This window comes from Trachypithecus francoisi, unplaced genomic scaffold (assembly GCF_009764315.1).
Source record: "Trachypithecus francoisi isolate TF-2019V2 unplaced genomic scaffold, Tfra_2.0 Lachesis_group12, whole genome shotgun sequence".
Taxonomy (NCBI): Eukaryota; Metazoa; Chordata; class Mammalia; order Primates; family Cercopithecidae; genus Trachypithecus; species Trachypithecus francoisi.
Window position 1 is genome coordinate 112,098,967 of NW_022681457.1, and position 18,710 is coordinate 112,117,676.

The following is an 18,710-nucleotide window of genomic DNA, read 5'->3' on the forward strand; positions in this document are numbered from 1 at the left end:
TCACCCAGGCTGGAGTGCAGTGGCGCGATCTCGGCTCAATGCAAGCTCCGCCTCCTGGGTTCGTGCCATTCTCTGCCTCAGCCTCTGGAGTAGCTGGGACTACAGGTGCCCGTCACCACGCCCAGTTTTTTTTTTTTTTTTTTTTGTATTTTTAATAGAGACTGGGTTTCACCGTGTTAGCCAGGATGGTCTCGATCTCCTGACCTCGTGACTTGCCCGCCTCGGCCTTCCAAAGTGCTGGGATTACAGGCAATAATTAGTTTTTCAATAATCTGCATTGCAACCACCAATGTAATAAGTGATTCAAGAACCATTAAACCATTAAATGAAAGGTTTTTGGGAAACAGAATATTCACTTAGTCTTAAATTATTCTCTCAATGGGATTATTCTTATTTACAAAGAACAAAGGAAACTTCACAAAAAAGAGGCCTGCCGGACACCACCTTAACCAGGTGATGAACAACTTACCACCACCAATAATGAGACCAACAGACATCACAGGCATCCTACTGTGACACAGTGGGAAACACACAGCATCACACAGGTAGTATAGTTATCAGAAATACTTGACCCAAATCTACAGACAGGAAATCACTGCCCAAATGCAGAAAATAGGACATTCCACAAGAAACTAGCTTGGAGTCTTCAAAAATGTCAATGTCACTAAAGACAAAATGGGCAAAGCGAGACTACTCTAGATTAAAGGAGACAAGAGAATACACGAGCCAAGTAAAATAAATGATCCTTGACTGGATCCTAGATCAATGGGAAGGGAGTTGCTATGAAGGACATTTTAGTCATTCATTCAGTCTATGAAAACTATTTATTAGAAAACATATCAAGGTTAAATTTCATCAGTATGGGATAACAGTATTATATTTAATTAGAAAAATGTCCCTATTTTTAGGTGATGAGTGAAGTTTTTATGGCTTAAGTATCATGATGACTTTAATTTACTTTCTAATAGTTCAGAAAGGAAAATCTGTGTTCATGTATGTGAAGAGAGAAGTAACAGGTAGCAACATGCTGAAAATTGGTAAATCCAGGTAAAAGATATAGGGATATTCATTTACTACTCTTGTAACTTTCCTATAGTTTAAATTGTTTCCAAACGAAAAAGTGAAGAAAGTAAATTAAATAGATGGCATATGTCTGTTGGCAGTAGTTTAGGACTGCTCTTACAACTGGACGTTAAAACCATTTTAAAAGGATTAACAAAAATTACACAAATCACCCTCCTCCTCCAAACTGGCTTCCAATTCTCATACAACAGATGTTCCCTGCCTCTACCCAGGGAATATAAAAAACAATGGTGGTTTTAGCTATAGAATCCCTTTTCCCTCCCCACTCCTTCACCCAAATAAAATCTTACGGGGAGCACATTATGCTAACAGACAAAAGTGCTGGTTGAGGTAGGGATGTGAGTGTAGAGCCCTACCCAGTAGACCCCCTTGGGCACTAGAGTCACCTCCTTAAAACCCAATAGCTCCTAAAAACATAGCCTAAAAACCACTATATCCAGATCCAATTCACACTAAAAAAGGCCAGGGCAAAATATAATTAAGAAGGGCTCACTATTGAATCAGATAATACATTTAAAAAGTCAAATATAAGTCCTATTTTGGGGCCAGGTATGGTGGCTCACACTTGTAATCCCAGCACTTTGGGAGGCCAGAGCAGGAGGATCACTTGAGACCCCAACTTCCAGACCAGCCTGGGAAACATAGTGAGACCCTGTCTCTACATTTTTTTCTCTTTTTCTTTTTTTTTAATTAGCCAGGCATGGTGGTACATGCCTGTAGTCCCAGCTACTCAAGAGGCAGGAGGGTCACTTGAGCCTAGATGTTCAAAGTCACAGTGAACTATGATTGCACCACTGCACTCAAGCCTGGGCAATAGAGCAAGACTCTATTTCCAACAAAAACAAAAACAAAAACAAAACCACTATTTTGAAGAACTATTTTGGAACATCTATCGTTAAATTATCGTATTTCTGTTCCTTTGTAATAGTGTTCTCAATAAAGAGCCGACCATAAAGTATAAAAGATTAAATTTTGCCTCTAAACATGTTCAAATAGCACTGATTTCAGATTCTTTAACTTCAAAAGCATTTGATGAAAGAAATTTTTTTTTTTTTTTTTTTTTGAGACGGAGTCTCACTCTGTCATCCAGGCTGGAGTGCAATGGCACAATCTCAGATCACTGCAACCTCTGCCTCCTGGGTTCAAGTGATTCTCCTGCCTCAGCCTCCTGAGTAGCTGGGATTACATGTGCACACCACCACACCTGGCTAATTTTTGTATTTTCAGTAGAGACGGGGTTTCACCATGTTGGTCAGGCTAGTCTGGAACTCCTGACCTTGTGATCCGCCCTCCCAGGCCTCCCAAAGTGCTGGGATTACAGGTGTGAGCCACTGTGCCCGGCCTGATGAAAGAAATTAAAGACACAATTGAAAAGACTTCCCATGGTCAGGGACTGGAAAACATAATTTTTAAGATGTCGATCCTACAAAACCCTATGGACTTCATGCAATCCCTATCAACATCCCAATAGCATTTTTTGCAGAAACAGAAAAATCCACCTTGAAATTCATATGGATCTAAGCAACTCTGAATAGAGAAAACAACCTTGAAAAAGAACAACAAAGTTGGAGGTCTCACATTTCCTTATTCCAAAATTTAATACAAAGCAACTATAATCAAAACAGGGTGGTAATGGCATAAAGACATATAGACCAATAGAATAGAGAACCCAGAAATAAACTTCCACATGTAGGGTCAAATGATTTTCAACAACAGTACCAAGATCATTTAATGGGAAAGGAGAGTCTTTTCAATAAATGGTGCTGAGAAAACCAAATATCCACATGCCAAAAAAATGAAGAAGCTGGACCCTCACCTTACGCCATACACAAACATTAACCCCAAATTAATCAAAGACCTAGAAGTAAGAGCTGAAACTATAAAATGCTTAGAACAGGAATTCCTACAATTCGAAAACAACCTAACTCAAAAATTGGCAAAGGAATTGAATAGATATTTTTTCCAGTGAAGAAATACAAATGGCCAAAAAGCACATGAAAAGATGCTCAATATCACTAATCATTAAGGAAATACGAATTTAAACTCACACCCATTATACAGAGGCGGGACTATCACTTAAGGCTTGTGTCAAAAACCAAAGAAAACAAGTGTTGGTGAGGCTGTGGAGAAAGTGGAACCCTGCGCACCGGTGGCAGGAAAGTAAAATGGTGCAACGACTCCGGAAAACCATGGTGGCGCCTCAACAAATTAAAACCAGAATGATTATGTGATCCAACTATTCCACATCTGGATCTACACCCAAAATAACTGAAAGCAGGGTCTGGAACTGATACTGATACACCTATGCTCGTAGCAGTTCATGAGAGCCAACAGGTGGAAGCAACTCCAGTGTGCATTAATAGGTGAAGAAACAAAAATATGAACATTGACAACATTATGCTAAGTGAAATAAGCCAGTCACAAAAAGACAAATACCGTATGATTAAACTTACATGAGGTACCTAGAGCAGTCAAATTTACAGACACAGAGTAGAACATGGTGGTCAGGGGCTGAGGGGCATGGGAATGAGGAGCTGTTTAACGGGTACAGAGTTTCAGTTTCACAAGATGAAAAAAGTTTGGGGGATTGTTTCCATAATAATGTAAATGTACTTATACCAGTTAACTGAATACTTAAAAATGGTTAAAAGAGTAAATTTTATGTGATGTCTGTTTTACTACAATTTAAAATATTTGTAAATACTTTTTTTTTTTTTTTGAGACGGAGTCTAGCTCTGTCGCCCAGGCTGGAGTGCAGTGGCGCGATCTCGGCTCACTGCAAGCTCCGCCTCCCGGGTTTACGCCATTCTCCTGCCTCAGCCTCCCGAGTAGCTGGGACTACAGGCGCCCGCCTCGTCGCCCGGCTAGTTTTTTGTATTTTTTAGTAGAGAGGGGGTTTCACCGTGTAGACCAGGATGGTCTCGATCTCCTGACCTCGTGATCCACCCGTCTCGGCCTCCCAAAGTGCTGGGATTACAGGCTTGAGCCACCGCGCCCGGCCTGTAAATACTTTTTTAAAAGTATACGATGAAAGCAAGAAAAAAGTTTACCTTATCCTGGGCTAGTTAAGGCTGATTTGTTTTTTGTTTTTTTTTTTTTTTTTGAGATGGAGTCTTGCTCTGTCGCCAGACTGGACTGCAGGGGTGTGATCTCAGCTCATCGCAACCTCCACCTCCCGGATTCAGGCAATTCTCCTGCCTCAACCTCCTGAGTAGCTGAGACTACAGCCACACCACACCACCACGCCCAGCTAATTTTTGTATTTTTAGTAGAGACGGGGTTTCACCATGTTGGCCAGGATGGTCTTGATCTCTTGACCTCATGATCTGCCCGCCTCGGCCTCCCAAAGTGCTGGGATTACAGGCATGAGCCATTGTGCCCGGCCTGGTTAATTTTTCTTAACAAGAACTGAGTGTTACCACATTAGCTGTAGAAAGCCAGATGATTTAGTAGAACAGCATCAAATGAAAGAAGGGTTTATATAAATATGTCAGAAAATACAAAAATATTTATAATGAGCGTTACCATCTAAATGCAGACAGATCTTTCAAAGTTGCAGGTAATCAAAATATGAGCTCAGTGTTACTCTTTGGATTAGACAACAGCAATTACACCATGGTCAAAACTGGCAACACCTCCTTTAGTTTATTCCATCAAATTATCCGCTCACACTTCCCCGGACTTTGCAAGTTCTAAGACCTCTGTCTGAGCCAGAAATATTTGTGCCCATTTTACAAAAGGTAATACCAGCTTGTTACTACAGTACTGCATCTCAAACAGGGGCTACTTTTCTGTCTCTATGTAGAGTCTCAAACTGACCTCATGTTGATATGGAAGGAATTATTCTTGTTGACTTCAAAGCCTCCAGACCAAATACAATTGGGAACATCCATCAGTCTGACACACAAGAGCTGATCATAGTCATTGCGGGGCCAGTGGAACACCACACTGGAACCAGGAAGGGTGGAGATGTAACCTTCAGGATTGGCTGTTCCCTGGAACACACAGGATCACGGGCTTTAGTCAACAAGTTGATTCATGACAGTAGTGTTACTGAGTACCTGCTCTGAGCCTTACCCTCTAACAGGAGCTATCTGGGTACCAAAGTTACAGAGCAGTTACTCGCACAACAGAACGTACAGTCTTCATGGAAGATGACATTGAAATTCGTGCTATTACATAGGCACTCTCATCCTTCAAAACCAAACTGCTCACCTGTCCCCTGGCAAATTCCCTCTGTGCAAATGCAAGCTTGTGAGATGATTTATTATCTAACAGGTAACGGGGGGCAAAGATGACCATGCAGGTGTCAATATATCGACCTCGGCCTTTCTTGACATCAATACCTACAAATAACAAGAACCACTTTTATAAATTAACCATGAAGAGAGAAAACTCTTGGTCTGACAAAAATAAATAACCTTCACAGTTACTTAGTTTCTCTGAGAAAATAACTCTATCACCCAGACAGGATATTGAACCTTCTAGGAATGTAATGAAAATAGCAATTGTACTCAAAGTATTATTACTCCTTACTCCCATTTAGGCCTTAAAAAGGTTCAGAGGCAATAGCAATACCCCCTTAATTCCTAGTTTCTTCACACAGTGTGTACCATTTCACAGTGTGGCTGGTCACACATACCTTAGGTTTCCATTTATGAAGCTGAATACTTACAACAGTTTCACATGATACTTTTTTGCTTACACCTAGGATGCAAAATTTCATTACAGGATATAGTGGAAATTTCAGATTACTTAGTCGGATTCTGTAATATTCTAAACTCTACTTACTCTTGTCTAGTATTTTATTTTAGCCCATTGCCAAAGAATCCAGCTCAAACATAATGCTAAGTATTAGAGAACTTATTCACGGCCAGGCGTGCTGGCTCACGCCTGTAATCCCAGCACTGTGGGAGGCCGAGACGGGTGGATCATTTGAGGTCAGGAGTTAGAGATCAGCCTGACTGACATGGTGAAACCCCATCTCTACTAAAAATACAAAAATTAGCCGGGCGTGGTGGTGCGCACCTGTAGTCTCAGCTACTTGGGAGGCTGAGGCAAGAGAATTGCTTGGACTCAGGAGGCAGAGGTTGCAATGAGCCAAGATCACACCATTACACTCTAGTCTGGGTGACAGTGCAAGACTCTGTCTCAAAAACAAATAAATAAATTTATTCATTTATAAAATAACTGTTTTCAGCGCCTACTATGTACCAGGAAAAGATAAGAAAACAGTCCAAAGGAAATCTCAAGACGGCCGGTTCCAAATAAAGAAAAGCACTGAACTATCTTAACAACTCTGATAACACTTTTTAAAAATGAAAAATTCAGTGGGATGCATTATTCACTCATTCATTCAGACAATAAATATAGCAATGACATTCAAGGTACTGGGCTGAGCTCTGGTCACCCACTGATAAAAATATTTATCATAGAAATAAAAATAACAACAACAACAATAATAATAAAAATTACTGATCTCTTAATACTTGCTAGGCTCTCTACCAAAAGCTTTATACTGAATCCTCATAACAACCTTCTAAGTTAGCTATTTTAATTATTTCCATTTTACAGATGAGGAAACAAAGGCATGGAAAGCTAAGTAACTGACTCTCTGTCACACAGCAGTACGTGCCATAGCTGGGATTCAAGTCCAGGCGGTCAGCCTCCGGAGCGGCACCCTCATCGGGCTTGCTTGTATTGTGATGGGACAGGTACAAGGAGTCCACTCCACTCAGCACTCATCAAGAATCAAGAGAACCATTAAAATAGAAAACCCCACCTTAGGATTTGACAACCGGGTGTCATAGATTTCTCAACATAATCCCAATTATAAATACTCCAACCTATTAGTGCTGTAATTCACTTAAACTGGCTTGAAAATTCTGATGTTCCTTTAACATAAGCCTTGAAAATACCTGAAAGACTAAGAAAAGTCACACACAAAAATCTCTCTAAGACTGTGTATCTAAGAAACGCTATGTAATACTGGCATATGGAGCTATACCCTATGACTTCTTTCTGTGACATACAGAGAAGCTTTCATTGCCAGAAATCAACAATATCATAGTTAGGTGATATCTAATAGAAAAAGATGTGTCTAACTTAATATTACAAAAAGAGTCTAGGGTACTCTGGAACAAAACAGACACTCAATTTTTGGAAAAAGGTGGGCTTCTTTCCCCCTTCACATCTTATATTGCCCTGGGAAACCCCTGATAAATCAATAAGCTGATAAGATCAACAGGCACAAAATCGTTCTTTTTGGAGATCCATGTGAGGCTACCTGGCAAGGCTGTCCCTGGCTTTTCAGTTTGGACTATGCTTTAAACTTTCCTGATAGGGAGCTAGTTATCTATCCTATTCTTCAAAATATTCAAGCAGGAGATTCCACAAATTCCCTTGTGGGAAGACATGGCAAAAGTTCATGACCCTCAAGAATTATAAAGTCCTATCTTAGGCCACTCCTTCTATCTCTTCCCTGGGTGGATCAACAAAACCTAAACCACAGTATTCGCCCTCAAAACATATGTCATGAGCCCTAGTGAATGCTCCTAGCAAAACAACTTATATGGGCAATCACTGCGTATGTCTGATCAACGGGCCTCTGCAAGAATTCTGTGGTTCTTAGTGCCAGCTGCTTTAAAAGGAACAAGCTCCTCCCACCCCAATTTGTCCCAACTACAGTTTCCAGCCAACCTGTGGTAGCTTGCTTTGCAAAATACATCAGGGGCAAAATACCACAGCAGAAAGCCAAACACGGCTTGAAGCAGCCTTTGCCTATTCAAGGGGTGGAGCAAACAAAAGTGAGAAAAAGTTAACTATCTTGTGCTGCAAGATCAAATACAGTTTATTTCTTTTAAAAATCTTAATGTCAACTTTAAGAAGACAGTTCACATGTCAAGGGAGAATGAATATAAACCTATGATTAAAAACCCAAAAAGGAAACTATACTTGGAAGATTATTTTATTAATAAATCCTCAGACATCTAAACATATCCTTGACTCTCCATGGGACTCAGGATAAATATGTAAATGATATCACATCAGTTTTTCCTTGCTCTTGGAAGGAACTATGACTATGTGCATACTGTCCAATATGGTGCCAGTAGCCATATGTGACTATTTAAACCTAAATTCACTAAAATTAAGTAAAAAGAAAAATTCAATTCCTCAGCCATACTTGCCTTATTTCTCTCCAGTGCTCAGCAGCCGCATGTGGCTAGTGGCTACTACTAGATAGTGCAAAATAGAACATTTCCATCATCACAGGAAGTTCTACAGGACCATGCAGTCGTAGATGGTGTTGCAATGTTCAAAACTAAACATTGCTTTGAGATGTTGGGGAATTAGATACTGAAAGGATACACTGCTAAATTTTCACCCTGATTCATATTTCAATCAAATTATCTTAACTCTGTAGCAAATCTTTTGAGTGTTCTCAAGTGGCTCTGAGGCATATGGGTACGGTATCCTCTCCTCCCCTTTCCACCCCTCCCATTTCCATAAGCAAAGTTAGTTTGGAGATTGCTGTAATTACTACAACCACCAAGTGCATTTAATTTGTATGCCCCAATCCTAATTCTACTTTTGACCCAGACTTCCCCTTTGCATCTAGGCAGGTCACTTAACCTCTCTCCTTCAGTTTCAAGGAGAACAATGCTTCCTACAATCTTAGGGCTTGCAAATTTTAATGAATGCGTGGGAATACTTGGAGGATGAAAGGCATGCTAAGTGTTCCTATTATTCCCCTGAAAAACAAGGATTCAAGCCAAACTGATACTTTCCTGACACAGGTGAGTCTGAAATTAAACAGAGCCACAGACCTCAAAAGGGCAGTGTTTAGGTGGCTCCTCAGATCCCTAGGAGAATAGATCTGTGTTGATATCAGTGTAGCATTCAGAGAACAGATACCTGACCCAATGCCAAATGAGAAAATCAGCACTTGTAATCAGGCCAAAATGCATGGCCAGCTCATTCCTCCAGGCTTGAGGTCATCAGCCAACAGTTCTGATTCTCCCACTGCCCCAAATGTAACCCACCAATGTTATAGATCAGCCCCGGGCGGTTTCCTTGCTGGATGACTTTCAAAGCTCGGACACCACTGCCACCATCCAGGGAGAAGCCCTGACACCAGCCCGGCATGCCTTCTGGATGAATCCCCCTTCCGATTCTCATCGTGCAGCTGTGGGGCAGAAAAGCAAAGATGTAGATATTCATCTATGAGAAAGTCTTACCTGCCTGTTCTAACTGGGAAACACTAATAGAGTTATCATCCAAATTCCACCTCTCCTATTGACTCTTCTTCACTCTCATGTGATTCCCTAGCACAGTGAGAAAATTCATCAGTGGTTAAAGCTGGATCTTAGAGGCAGCCACAGTATAACAGTGTGTGAAACTTACTGCCATCTACAACTAAGAGCTTTAAGAGAAAACGTTAGGATTCTATGAGTATAACACATGAGGAAAAGGGTACAATTTCTAATATTACCCTAAAAATCAAGTATTCAAGTCAAACTAATCCTTTCCTGACTCTGCTGTTTCAAGGGTCCATTTTAAAAAGCACAAGCAGCATATGTACAGAAGATGCAGGTATGCTGCATTACTTACAAGGGCTGATACCTTTTTTTTTTTTTTTTGAGATGGAATCTTGCTCTGTCGCCAAGGCTAGAGTGCAATGGCGCAGTCTAGGCTCACTGCAACCTCTGCCTCCCGGGTTCAAGTGATTCTCCTGCCTCAGCCTCCCAAGTAGCTGGGACTACAGGCGTATGCCACCACACCCGGCTAATTTTTGTATTTTTAGTAGAGACGGGGTTTCACCCTGTTGGCCAAGCTGGTCTCAAACCCCTGACCTCAGGATGTGCCCAATTCAGTCTCCCAAAGTGCTGGGATTACAGGCATGAGCCACCGCACCCAGCCAGACTGATACTATTACAATAGCAAAATATTGTTTAGTTGGTCAGTGTCCTGTCACAGATTTTGGCAACATAATTCCCGAATGTGTGTTCCCGCTCTACCACTAACAAGGATGTAAACTTTTGGCAGGTAGCACTCTCTCTGAGCCTGTTTCCTCATCTTAAAATATAACAATATTTCCTGCCCTGCCTAATCCCTTGCGATGGTGGGAAGAATCCAACGAGACGGTCTATGTGAAAATGCTTTGGGAACTGTGGAATTCAGAGATAAAACACACTGTGTGACACATGTCAAGTCCTAAATCTAAAACTGTCCAAATCATTTCAAGAAAAGAATGAGACTGGGCTTGCCGCACATGCCAAGAGGCTAGCTGCATCCCCTACAATATCCAGAACTCTCATCAATCCTCTTTCCTTGCCTCAAACACTAATCTACACTCCAACCTTCCCTTGTAAACACATCAGTACTCGCTGAAGTGTGGTACTCCAGAAGACTTTCTGTTAAGCTGTCAGCATAATTCTACCGATAACACGGTATGGCATTTTAGCACTATTGGATACACCCATTTATCTTTGATTAGAGCTCTATTAAAAGACTCTTGTAAAAAGCAAAATGTCAAAACCAAGAACAAAAGTGAATTAATGCTCCTACCATACATTAAAAGCACATGTCATTTAATCTTCACAGTTGTTTTTGTCCCTGCTTTTAAACATGCAATGAGTGCTTTGAGACCATAAAATGGCACGTTTTACTTCAAGGGTAAAAGGGATGAATTTCCAAATGTGATACAAATCCTGGATTGGATTAATGAGGCTGATGGCTTTACCAAACAACCAGTCTATGTCCATTCTGATGCCAGCTCCTGTGCCTGTGCTAAAGTTTACAAGGGAAGAAAAACTGTAGAGAAGAGAAGAACACGTGGCTTTCTCTTCGTTGGCAGAGTTATGAATAGGAAAACTACTTCAATGCATGTAAAATAAAACTAGCTTTCATTATAAACCAACCAAATGGTTTATTTTCAGTATCAAATAACATAGAAATTAGATCCCCAAAAATCCCATTAGGTCATGGTTCTATTCCCCTGCCAAGTCAGGATTGTTATCTACAGTATATTTCTACTTACACGGATATATTATAACCTTTACTAATTTCTTCCCTTCCCTAGGAGCTTATTTCCCCTTCCCATAAATAACTGTACTCACAGGTTTGGCTGCTCTTTGTCAGCATAGCAGAATAAGAGAGGACTCAGGCTCCGGGCCAGCTCATGCTCCTCAAACTGGCCTGCAGCATCTGTCTTGGCATTGTCCTGTCTGAAGATCAGTGGCAACCCTTTGGGAAGGAGAGAAAAGTTTACAGCAATACCACCCAGTCTATCTGAGAGAGATGCAAATGGTGAACCAACAAAATCATCAAGGGGGAAAAGAGTGAAAACTGAATCGATTTAGTGGGCTCAGTTCCTTGCCTAAAAGGACAGTTTTGAGCATGATTAAGCATTTATGATGGAAGCAGGAATGTTTCAGCAGCTCAGACGGTTGAAGTAATCTATTTGCATTGGCTCCATTTAGTTAGCTAAGCAAATAAATCTGAATTCCCGTGACTAACGCCAAAGACCTACTCGAGCAGCCCCTGTACGTACCTGTTTTGTTAATCAGCCAATATGGAGCAGAAATGAAGATCTTTAAGGATCCTTCTGCTCGACACACAATCCGGATGGTGAGGTTCAGCTGCCGACGGTTGATGTCATAGAGTCGCATTCTCACCATATAGTTTTGGGTTCCAGGTGGAATGAGCAATTCTTTACAGAGGGGGAAATTCTCCAGTGACACCCCTAAAGAAGATACAAACTATTAACCTTCAGAGTTCTCACTATAGTTTGTCAAAATAGCTCACAGCAAAAGTAAATTGGATTCCTTTTGGAAAAACCAATAACTAAGTATCTAACTGGTAAAAATCTTCATTAGAATGGCTCTTTCCCTCTAGCTAGGGTAAGAATCAATATAAGCAAACCAGATGGCCTGGAAGTCACACTAGGGAGCCTAAATTACATAATCATAAGAGTTAGAATATCAAAAAACTATCAATAATAGTTATGATTCTTAAGAGTTTGCTATACTTCAGGCCCTGTGCTAGGTGCCTGAAACCTAATAACCCAAGTGCAGGGTAAGAGGCACAGTTCTGCAGCCAAACTGCCTGGCTTCCAAACTCCAGTCTGTCCTTAGTACCTTCATGATGTGGAACAAGTTATTTGAACTCTCTGGGACCCATGTGCAAAATGTAGATACTTGTTATGAAAAGTGAGAAGCTGTGGAATGCAGAGCGCTGAGGAGAAGCAGTGCTGGGTGTGCACATGGTGATGGGATGAGAAGACATTTCTATTTTGTACAGGGGCCCAATAAATATTTGAAGAAATATATTAGAAAACCTCTTATATGCCAAAGACCTATTCTATTTAGAATGAATAGCACTGCACTACTTTTCTAAATTAAGTTCAAGGGTTATATAGTAATTGCAATGTAATCTTGTCACTGTGGGACAGACACATTGCTTAAGTTCAATGAGTTTCAGGTCCTGAGTCAGTAAATGGAGATAACATGAAACAATACAGGAAAAGCACTTACAAAACTATAAAATCATAAATATCTAAGTTATTATTACTTCAACCTGTTGTATGGTAGTCTTAAAAGGAATACATTTTGTGCCGAAATTCCAGAAGTACCTCTTTGCTTTGCAAAAAAAATTTTTTGGCCGGGTGCAGTGGCTCACGCCTGTAATCCCAGCACTTTGGGAGGCCGAGGCAGGTGGATCACCTGAGGTTAGGAGTTTGAGACTAGCCTGGTCAACATGGTGACACTTCGTTTCTACTAAAAATACAAAAATCAGCCAGGTGTGGTGCCAGGCACCTGTAGTCCCAGCTACGCAGAAGGCTGAGAGGCAGGAGAATTGCTTGAACCCGGGAGGCAGAGGTTGCAGTGAGCTAAAATCACTCCACTGCACTCCAGCCTGGGTGACAGAGTAAGACTCCATCTCAAAAAAAAAAAAAAAATTAAATTTTTAATCGACACATAATAATTGCACATATTTTGGGGGTACAGTGAGATGTCTCAACACATATATACATTGTGAAATGATCAAATCAGGGTATTTAGCATTTTCATTATCTCAAACATTCATCATTTCTTTGCAGTTAGAACACTAAAAATCCTCTCTTCTAGCTATTATGAAATATACCATACAATATTGTTAACTAATCACCATTCCTCCTTGTTTCAAGTGTTGCAAATATGATAATGATTCTCTACTTTGACTTCATTCACCCTGTTAAAGCAAACGAAATACGGCCTGAGGACTCTGTGCTTCTATATGAGTCTTTGTGGATGAACTGCAACCTAACTTAATAGGTAGACAAGATTGAAGACCTGATTTAGGATTTTGCACCTGTAACAATAACTGAGTCTTGGCCAATCCTAGCGGCCACACTTCAACCCACTCATACACTGCTGAGTGTTCCAACTGTGTTCAAATAAGGCAAAACCCAACCTGTAACCAATCCACCTGTTTCTGTACCTCACCTCTGATTTCTGTACGTCACTTCCTTTTTGGTCTATAAATTTGTTCTGACCACAAGGCATCCCTGGAGTCTCTCTGAATCTGCTGTGATTCTGGGGGCTGCCCAATTTGCGAATCGTTCATTGCTCAATTAAATTCATTTAAATTTAATTTGGCTGAAGTCTTCCTTTTAACAACCCTTACAACTGAAAATTACTTGATACATTCCAAACCCCCATTTCTTCACCAGTAAAATGAGGCAAATAATTATTTCTATAAGGATTACATGAGACTACACGTGTGAAAAAGCCCAGGTATGCCTGGAATAGAGTGAGTGCTCAGCAAACGTTTATCTTTTCAATTAAAAGAGAAGAAGCATAAGATTTTGCTTGGGAAAACCATAGTTTAAAAAGATGAAATGGCTTCCTACAATCATACATCATGTCAGCAATGTAAGAAAAAAGGCTCTGTTGAGGGCCTCCTCTGTAAACCTTTTGGTTGGTTAAGTTTTTTTCTTATCATTTTCTATAAGAGGTTTTTATTTTTTAGAGATGGGGTCTTACTATGTTGCTCAGGCTGGTGGGCAGTAGCGTGACCATAGCTCACTGAAGCCTTGAACTCGTAGACTCAAGCAATCTTCCCGCCTCAGCCTCCTGAGAAGCTGGGACTACAGTCATGCACTGCCGCCGCCTCCAGCTAAAGGTTATTTTTTTTTTTAACTGCTCTAATTCCTTTGAACTGGCTTATTGAGCTATTTTATGTGCCCCAATTTCTCCAAGATGCTTACTAAATAAATAATCACAAAATACTCCTTGATATTCTCATAGGATTATGACAAATGATCATCTGACTACATTCTTACCTAGTTCAATGTTCTGGGATGTATCAGCTGTGTGGAGAGCTGCCTCCTTGCCAGGTTTCAGCGTCCCATTAATTGGCATTCCTTTAACATAAAAATCAAGTTCACAGGGTAGCAAGTTGCAGATTACCACAGTTGGCAGGAGATATATGGTATGCCCAGGCTGTCTGAAAATCTGCTTTGCACTGTCAGAAAATATGTTTGAGGGCATATAATCTGGATAATTCTCTTTCTTTATAGCCACACAAAACCTGTGAAGATAAAATGTAAAAATCATCAGACTGAATGAAGAACTTAAAATTTTTCCCCTTAGCTAAGTATGCAAAATAACATTAAGGTGGTTCAATGAGTAAAATTATTTGCAGTTTTTAATCCAAATACATTTACTAAGATATAATTATTTATGCACAACAGTATGTATAGATTTTAAATGTTCACTTTGATGAGCTCTGACAATTATACACACCTCTATAAACACCATCCAAAATAAATTATAGGATATTTCCCTCACCCCAGAAAGTTCCCTCATGTCCTTTTCCAATCAATATTCTCCTCCATCATTCAGGCAACCACTTTCTAACATTTATAATTACAGATTAGTTGTATCTGCTCTGGAACTGCATGCATATAAGTGGAATCATGTAGTATGTACTACTCTTTATGTCTGGCTTTTTTTTTTTTAAAGATGGAATCTCACTCTGTTGCCCAGGTTGGAGTGCAGTGGTGCGATCTTGGCTCACTGCAAGCTTTGCCTCCTGGGTTCACACCATTCTCCTGCTTCAGCCTCCTGAGTAGCTGGGACTACAGGTGCCCACGACCACGCCCGGTTAATTTTTTGCATTTTTAGTAGAAACGGGGTTTCACGTGTTAGCCAGGATGGTCTCAATCTCCTGACCTCGTGATCCACCTGCCTCGGCCTCCCAAAGTGCTGGGATTACAGGCGTGAGCCACCGCACCCGGCCTATGTCTGGCTTTTAAAACTTAAAGTCTCAACAAGATTCAGCCATGTTGTTCTATACATCCTATTTGATAATTTTTCATTTCCTAGTAGTATGCCATGGTATGAATAAATTGCTGTTAATTTATTTATTATCCTCTTGATAGCCGATTGGTTTTTTCCAGTTTAGGGTTAAATGAACATTGTTGTACAAGTATTGTTTTGGACATATATCTTCATTTCTTTTAGGTAAATACTCCAGAGTGGACTTGTTGGGTTCTTAACTTTTTTTTTTTTTTTTTGAGACTGAGTTTCACTCTTGTTGCCCAGGCTGGAGTGCAATGGCGCTATCTTGGCTCACTGCAACCTCTACCCCCTTGGTTCAAGCCATTCTCCTGTCTCAGCCTCCTGAGTAGCTGGAATTACAGACGTGCACTACCATGTCTGGCTAATTTGTTGTATTTTTAGTAGAGATGGGGTTTTACCGTGTTGGTCAGGCTGGTCTTTAACTCCTAACTTCAGGTGATTCCCCTGCCTCGGCCTCCCAAAGTGCTGGGATTACAGGTGTGAGCCACCGTGCCAGGTCAGTACTTAATTTTTATAAGAAATTGCCACACATTTCTCTAAAGTAGTTGTACCATTTTACACTCCTACTAGTTACTTACGAGAGTTCAATGGCTCCACGTCTTTGTCAACATTTGGTGCTGTCATTCCTTTTTATTTCAGCCATTTCAATGACAGTAAAACATTACTCACTGTGTGCATTTCCCTAGTGAATAATCACACTGAGCATCTTTTCGTTTGTCTATTGGCTGGCTATTTTCTTCTGTAAGTTGTCAGTTCAAGTCTTTTGTCTATTCTTTTTATTATCTTTTTATTGATCTGCAGGAAGTTCTTCATATACTCTATGCAAAAATCCTTTGTCAGATACATGTATTTTTACAATTCTGTGGCCTGTCTACTCCTTTTCTATTATTCTGAGACACAGTGTCGCCCAAGCTGGAGTGCAGTGGCATGATCTCAGCTCACTGCAACCTCTGCCTCCTGGATTCAAGTGATTCTCCTGCCTCAGCCTCCGGAGTAGCTGAGATTACAGGCGTTCAACACCATGTCTGGCTAATTTGTTCTATTTTTACTAGAGATGGGGTTTCACCATATTGACCAGGCTGGTCTCAAACTCCTGACCTCAAGTGAGCTGCCCACCTTGGCCTCCCATTGTGCTGGGATTGCAAGCGTGAGCCACTGCATCTGACTCTCTTTTAGTCTTTTAATATGATGAGTCACATTTACTGATTTTCAAATATTAAGCTAATCTTAAATTTCTGGGATAAACCACTTGCTGAATTGCATTTGATAATATTTTGATAAAGGGCTGGGCGCAGTGGCTCACACCTGTAATCCCAGCACTTTGGGAGGCCAAAGTGGGCAGATTGCTTGAGGTCAGGAGTTCAAAACCAGCCTGGCCAACATGGTGAAACCCCATCTCTACTAAAAATACAAAAATTAGCCGGTTGTGGTGGCGGGTGCCTGTAATCCCAGCTACTCGGGAGGCTGAGGTAGGAGAATCACTTGAACCCAGGAGGCAGAGGCTGCAGTGAGCCAAGATCATACCACTGCACTGCAGCCTGGGCAACACAGCAAGACTCTGTCTCAACTGAAAAAAGAAAAATTTGGCTGGGCACTGTGGCTCACGCCTGTAATCCCAGCACTTTGGGAGGCCAAGGTGGGTGGATCGCCTGAGGTCAGGAGTTTGAGACCAGCCTGGTCAACTGGTGAAACCTCATCTCTACTAAAAACACAAAAATTAGCTGGGCGTGGTGGCAGGCGCTACTCCCCAGGTACTCAGGAGGCTGAGGCAGGAGAATCATTGATCCCAGGAGGCAGAGGTTGCAGTGAGCCAAGATTGCACCCTTGCACTCCAACCTGGGTGACAAGAGCAAAACTCCATCTCAAAAACAACAACAACAAAATTTTTTTAATGATGATATTTGCATCTCTTCATGGGAAACACTGGCTCATAGTTTTTACATAGTAGCTGTATCAGGTTTTGGTATTAGGGACATGTTGGCCTCATAAAATGAGTTAGGAATTGTTCTTTCCTCTTCTATTTTCTGAAAAATCTTGTGTAAAAGTGTTATTATTTCTTCTTTAAACGTCTGGTAGAATTCACTAGTAACATTATATGGGCCTATAGTGTTCTTTGTGGACAAAGGCTTTTCTAACAGTTCAAGTTCTTTTAATTTAGATACTGGGCTATTTGAATTTTCTATTTCTTCTTTATGTCAGTGTTGATAACTTGTGTTTTTCAAGAAAAGTATCATTTACATGTGGAATGTATTGGCATAAAATTGTTCTTACCTCCTTTTCATCCTTTTTATGTCTATAGGATCTGTAATAGTGTCTCATTTTTTTCATTCCTTACATTGGTAATTTCTATTTTCTGTCTTTTCTCCTTGACCAAGTCTTGGTAGAAGTTTGTCAAATTTATGTCAATTTTGACATTGTTAATTTTCTATTTTCTAGTTCACTGATTTCCATCCATATTTTTATTTTATTGTTTCCTTTTCCTATTTCTTTGTTTTGAATTTGCTCTTCTTTAACTAACTTCTGAAGGCAGAAGATTAAATCAGCGATTTTATATACTCTTCATTTTCTTTTATTTTTTTAAATTAATTGAAACTTGGCCGGGCGCGGTGGCTCAAGCCTGTAATCCCAGCACTTTGGGAGGCCCAGACGGGCGGATCACGAGGTCAGGAGATCGAGACCATCCTGGCTAACACGGTGAAACCCCGTCTCTACTAAAAATACAAAATCTAGCCGGGCGAGGTGGCGGGCGCCTGTAGTCCCAGCTACTCGGGAGGCTGAGGCAGGAGAATGGTGTGAACCCGGGAGGCAGAGCTTGCAGTGAGCTGAGATCCGGCCACTGCACTCCAGTCCGGACGACAGAGCGAGACTCCGCCTCAAAAAAAAAAAAAAAAAAAAAAAAAAAAAAAATTAATTGAAACTTAACCAAAGGATCTTCCCCATTTTCTAATATGAGGATTTACAAACTATAACTTTCCTCCTCGGAATTGGTTTTGCTGCATTCCCCATATTTTAATACGTCTGCCTTTCATTATCATTTGATTAAAAATATTTTCTAATTTCCTTTGTGATTTCTCTTTTTTGACCCATGGATTATTTACAAATATATTGTTTAATGTCAAATATTTGGGATTAGGTATCTTATTGTTGTTTATTTCTAGTTTACTTCTATTATGATCATGAAATACATTCTGTATGGTTTTAGTTCTCTAATATTTACTGATCTTTGCTTTATGACCCAGCAGATGATCTCTCTTGATGAGTGTTCCACATATACTTGAAAAG

At 40.5% G+C, this 18,710-nt stretch overlaps 1 protein-coding gene across 8 annotated transcripts in view; it reads right to left on the bottom strand.

Annotated features, from left to right (window-relative positions):
• The window catches only part of VPS13D (vacuolar protein sorting 13 homolog D), a 296,584-nt gene that overhangs the window by 149,750 nt on the left and 128,124 nt on the right, over nucleotides 1-18,710 (bottom strand). For all 8 annotated transcript variants that reach the window (XR_004441096.1, XR_004441097.1, XM_033228304.1 and 5 more), the window contains 6 exons: nucleotides 14,408-14,655; nucleotides 11,636-11,827; nucleotides 11,202-11,328; nucleotides 9,126-9,268; nucleotides 5,299-5,429; nucleotides 4,903-5,078 (listed from right to left, as the gene is read on the bottom strand). Coding sequence is in view for 6 of the 8 variants with exons in the window: in XM_033228304.1 (XP_033084195.1) it covers nucleotides 4,903-5,078; nucleotides 5,299-5,429; nucleotides 9,126-9,268; nucleotides 11,202-11,328; nucleotides 11,636-11,827; nucleotides 14,408-14,655 (1,017 nt within the window). In the remaining 2 variants the exon portion in view is untranslated. The remainder of the gene's footprint in view (nucleotides 1-4,902; nucleotides 5,079-5,298; nucleotides 5,430-9,125; nucleotides 9,269-11,201; nucleotides 11,329-11,635; nucleotides 11,828-14,407; nucleotides 14,656-18,710) is intronic.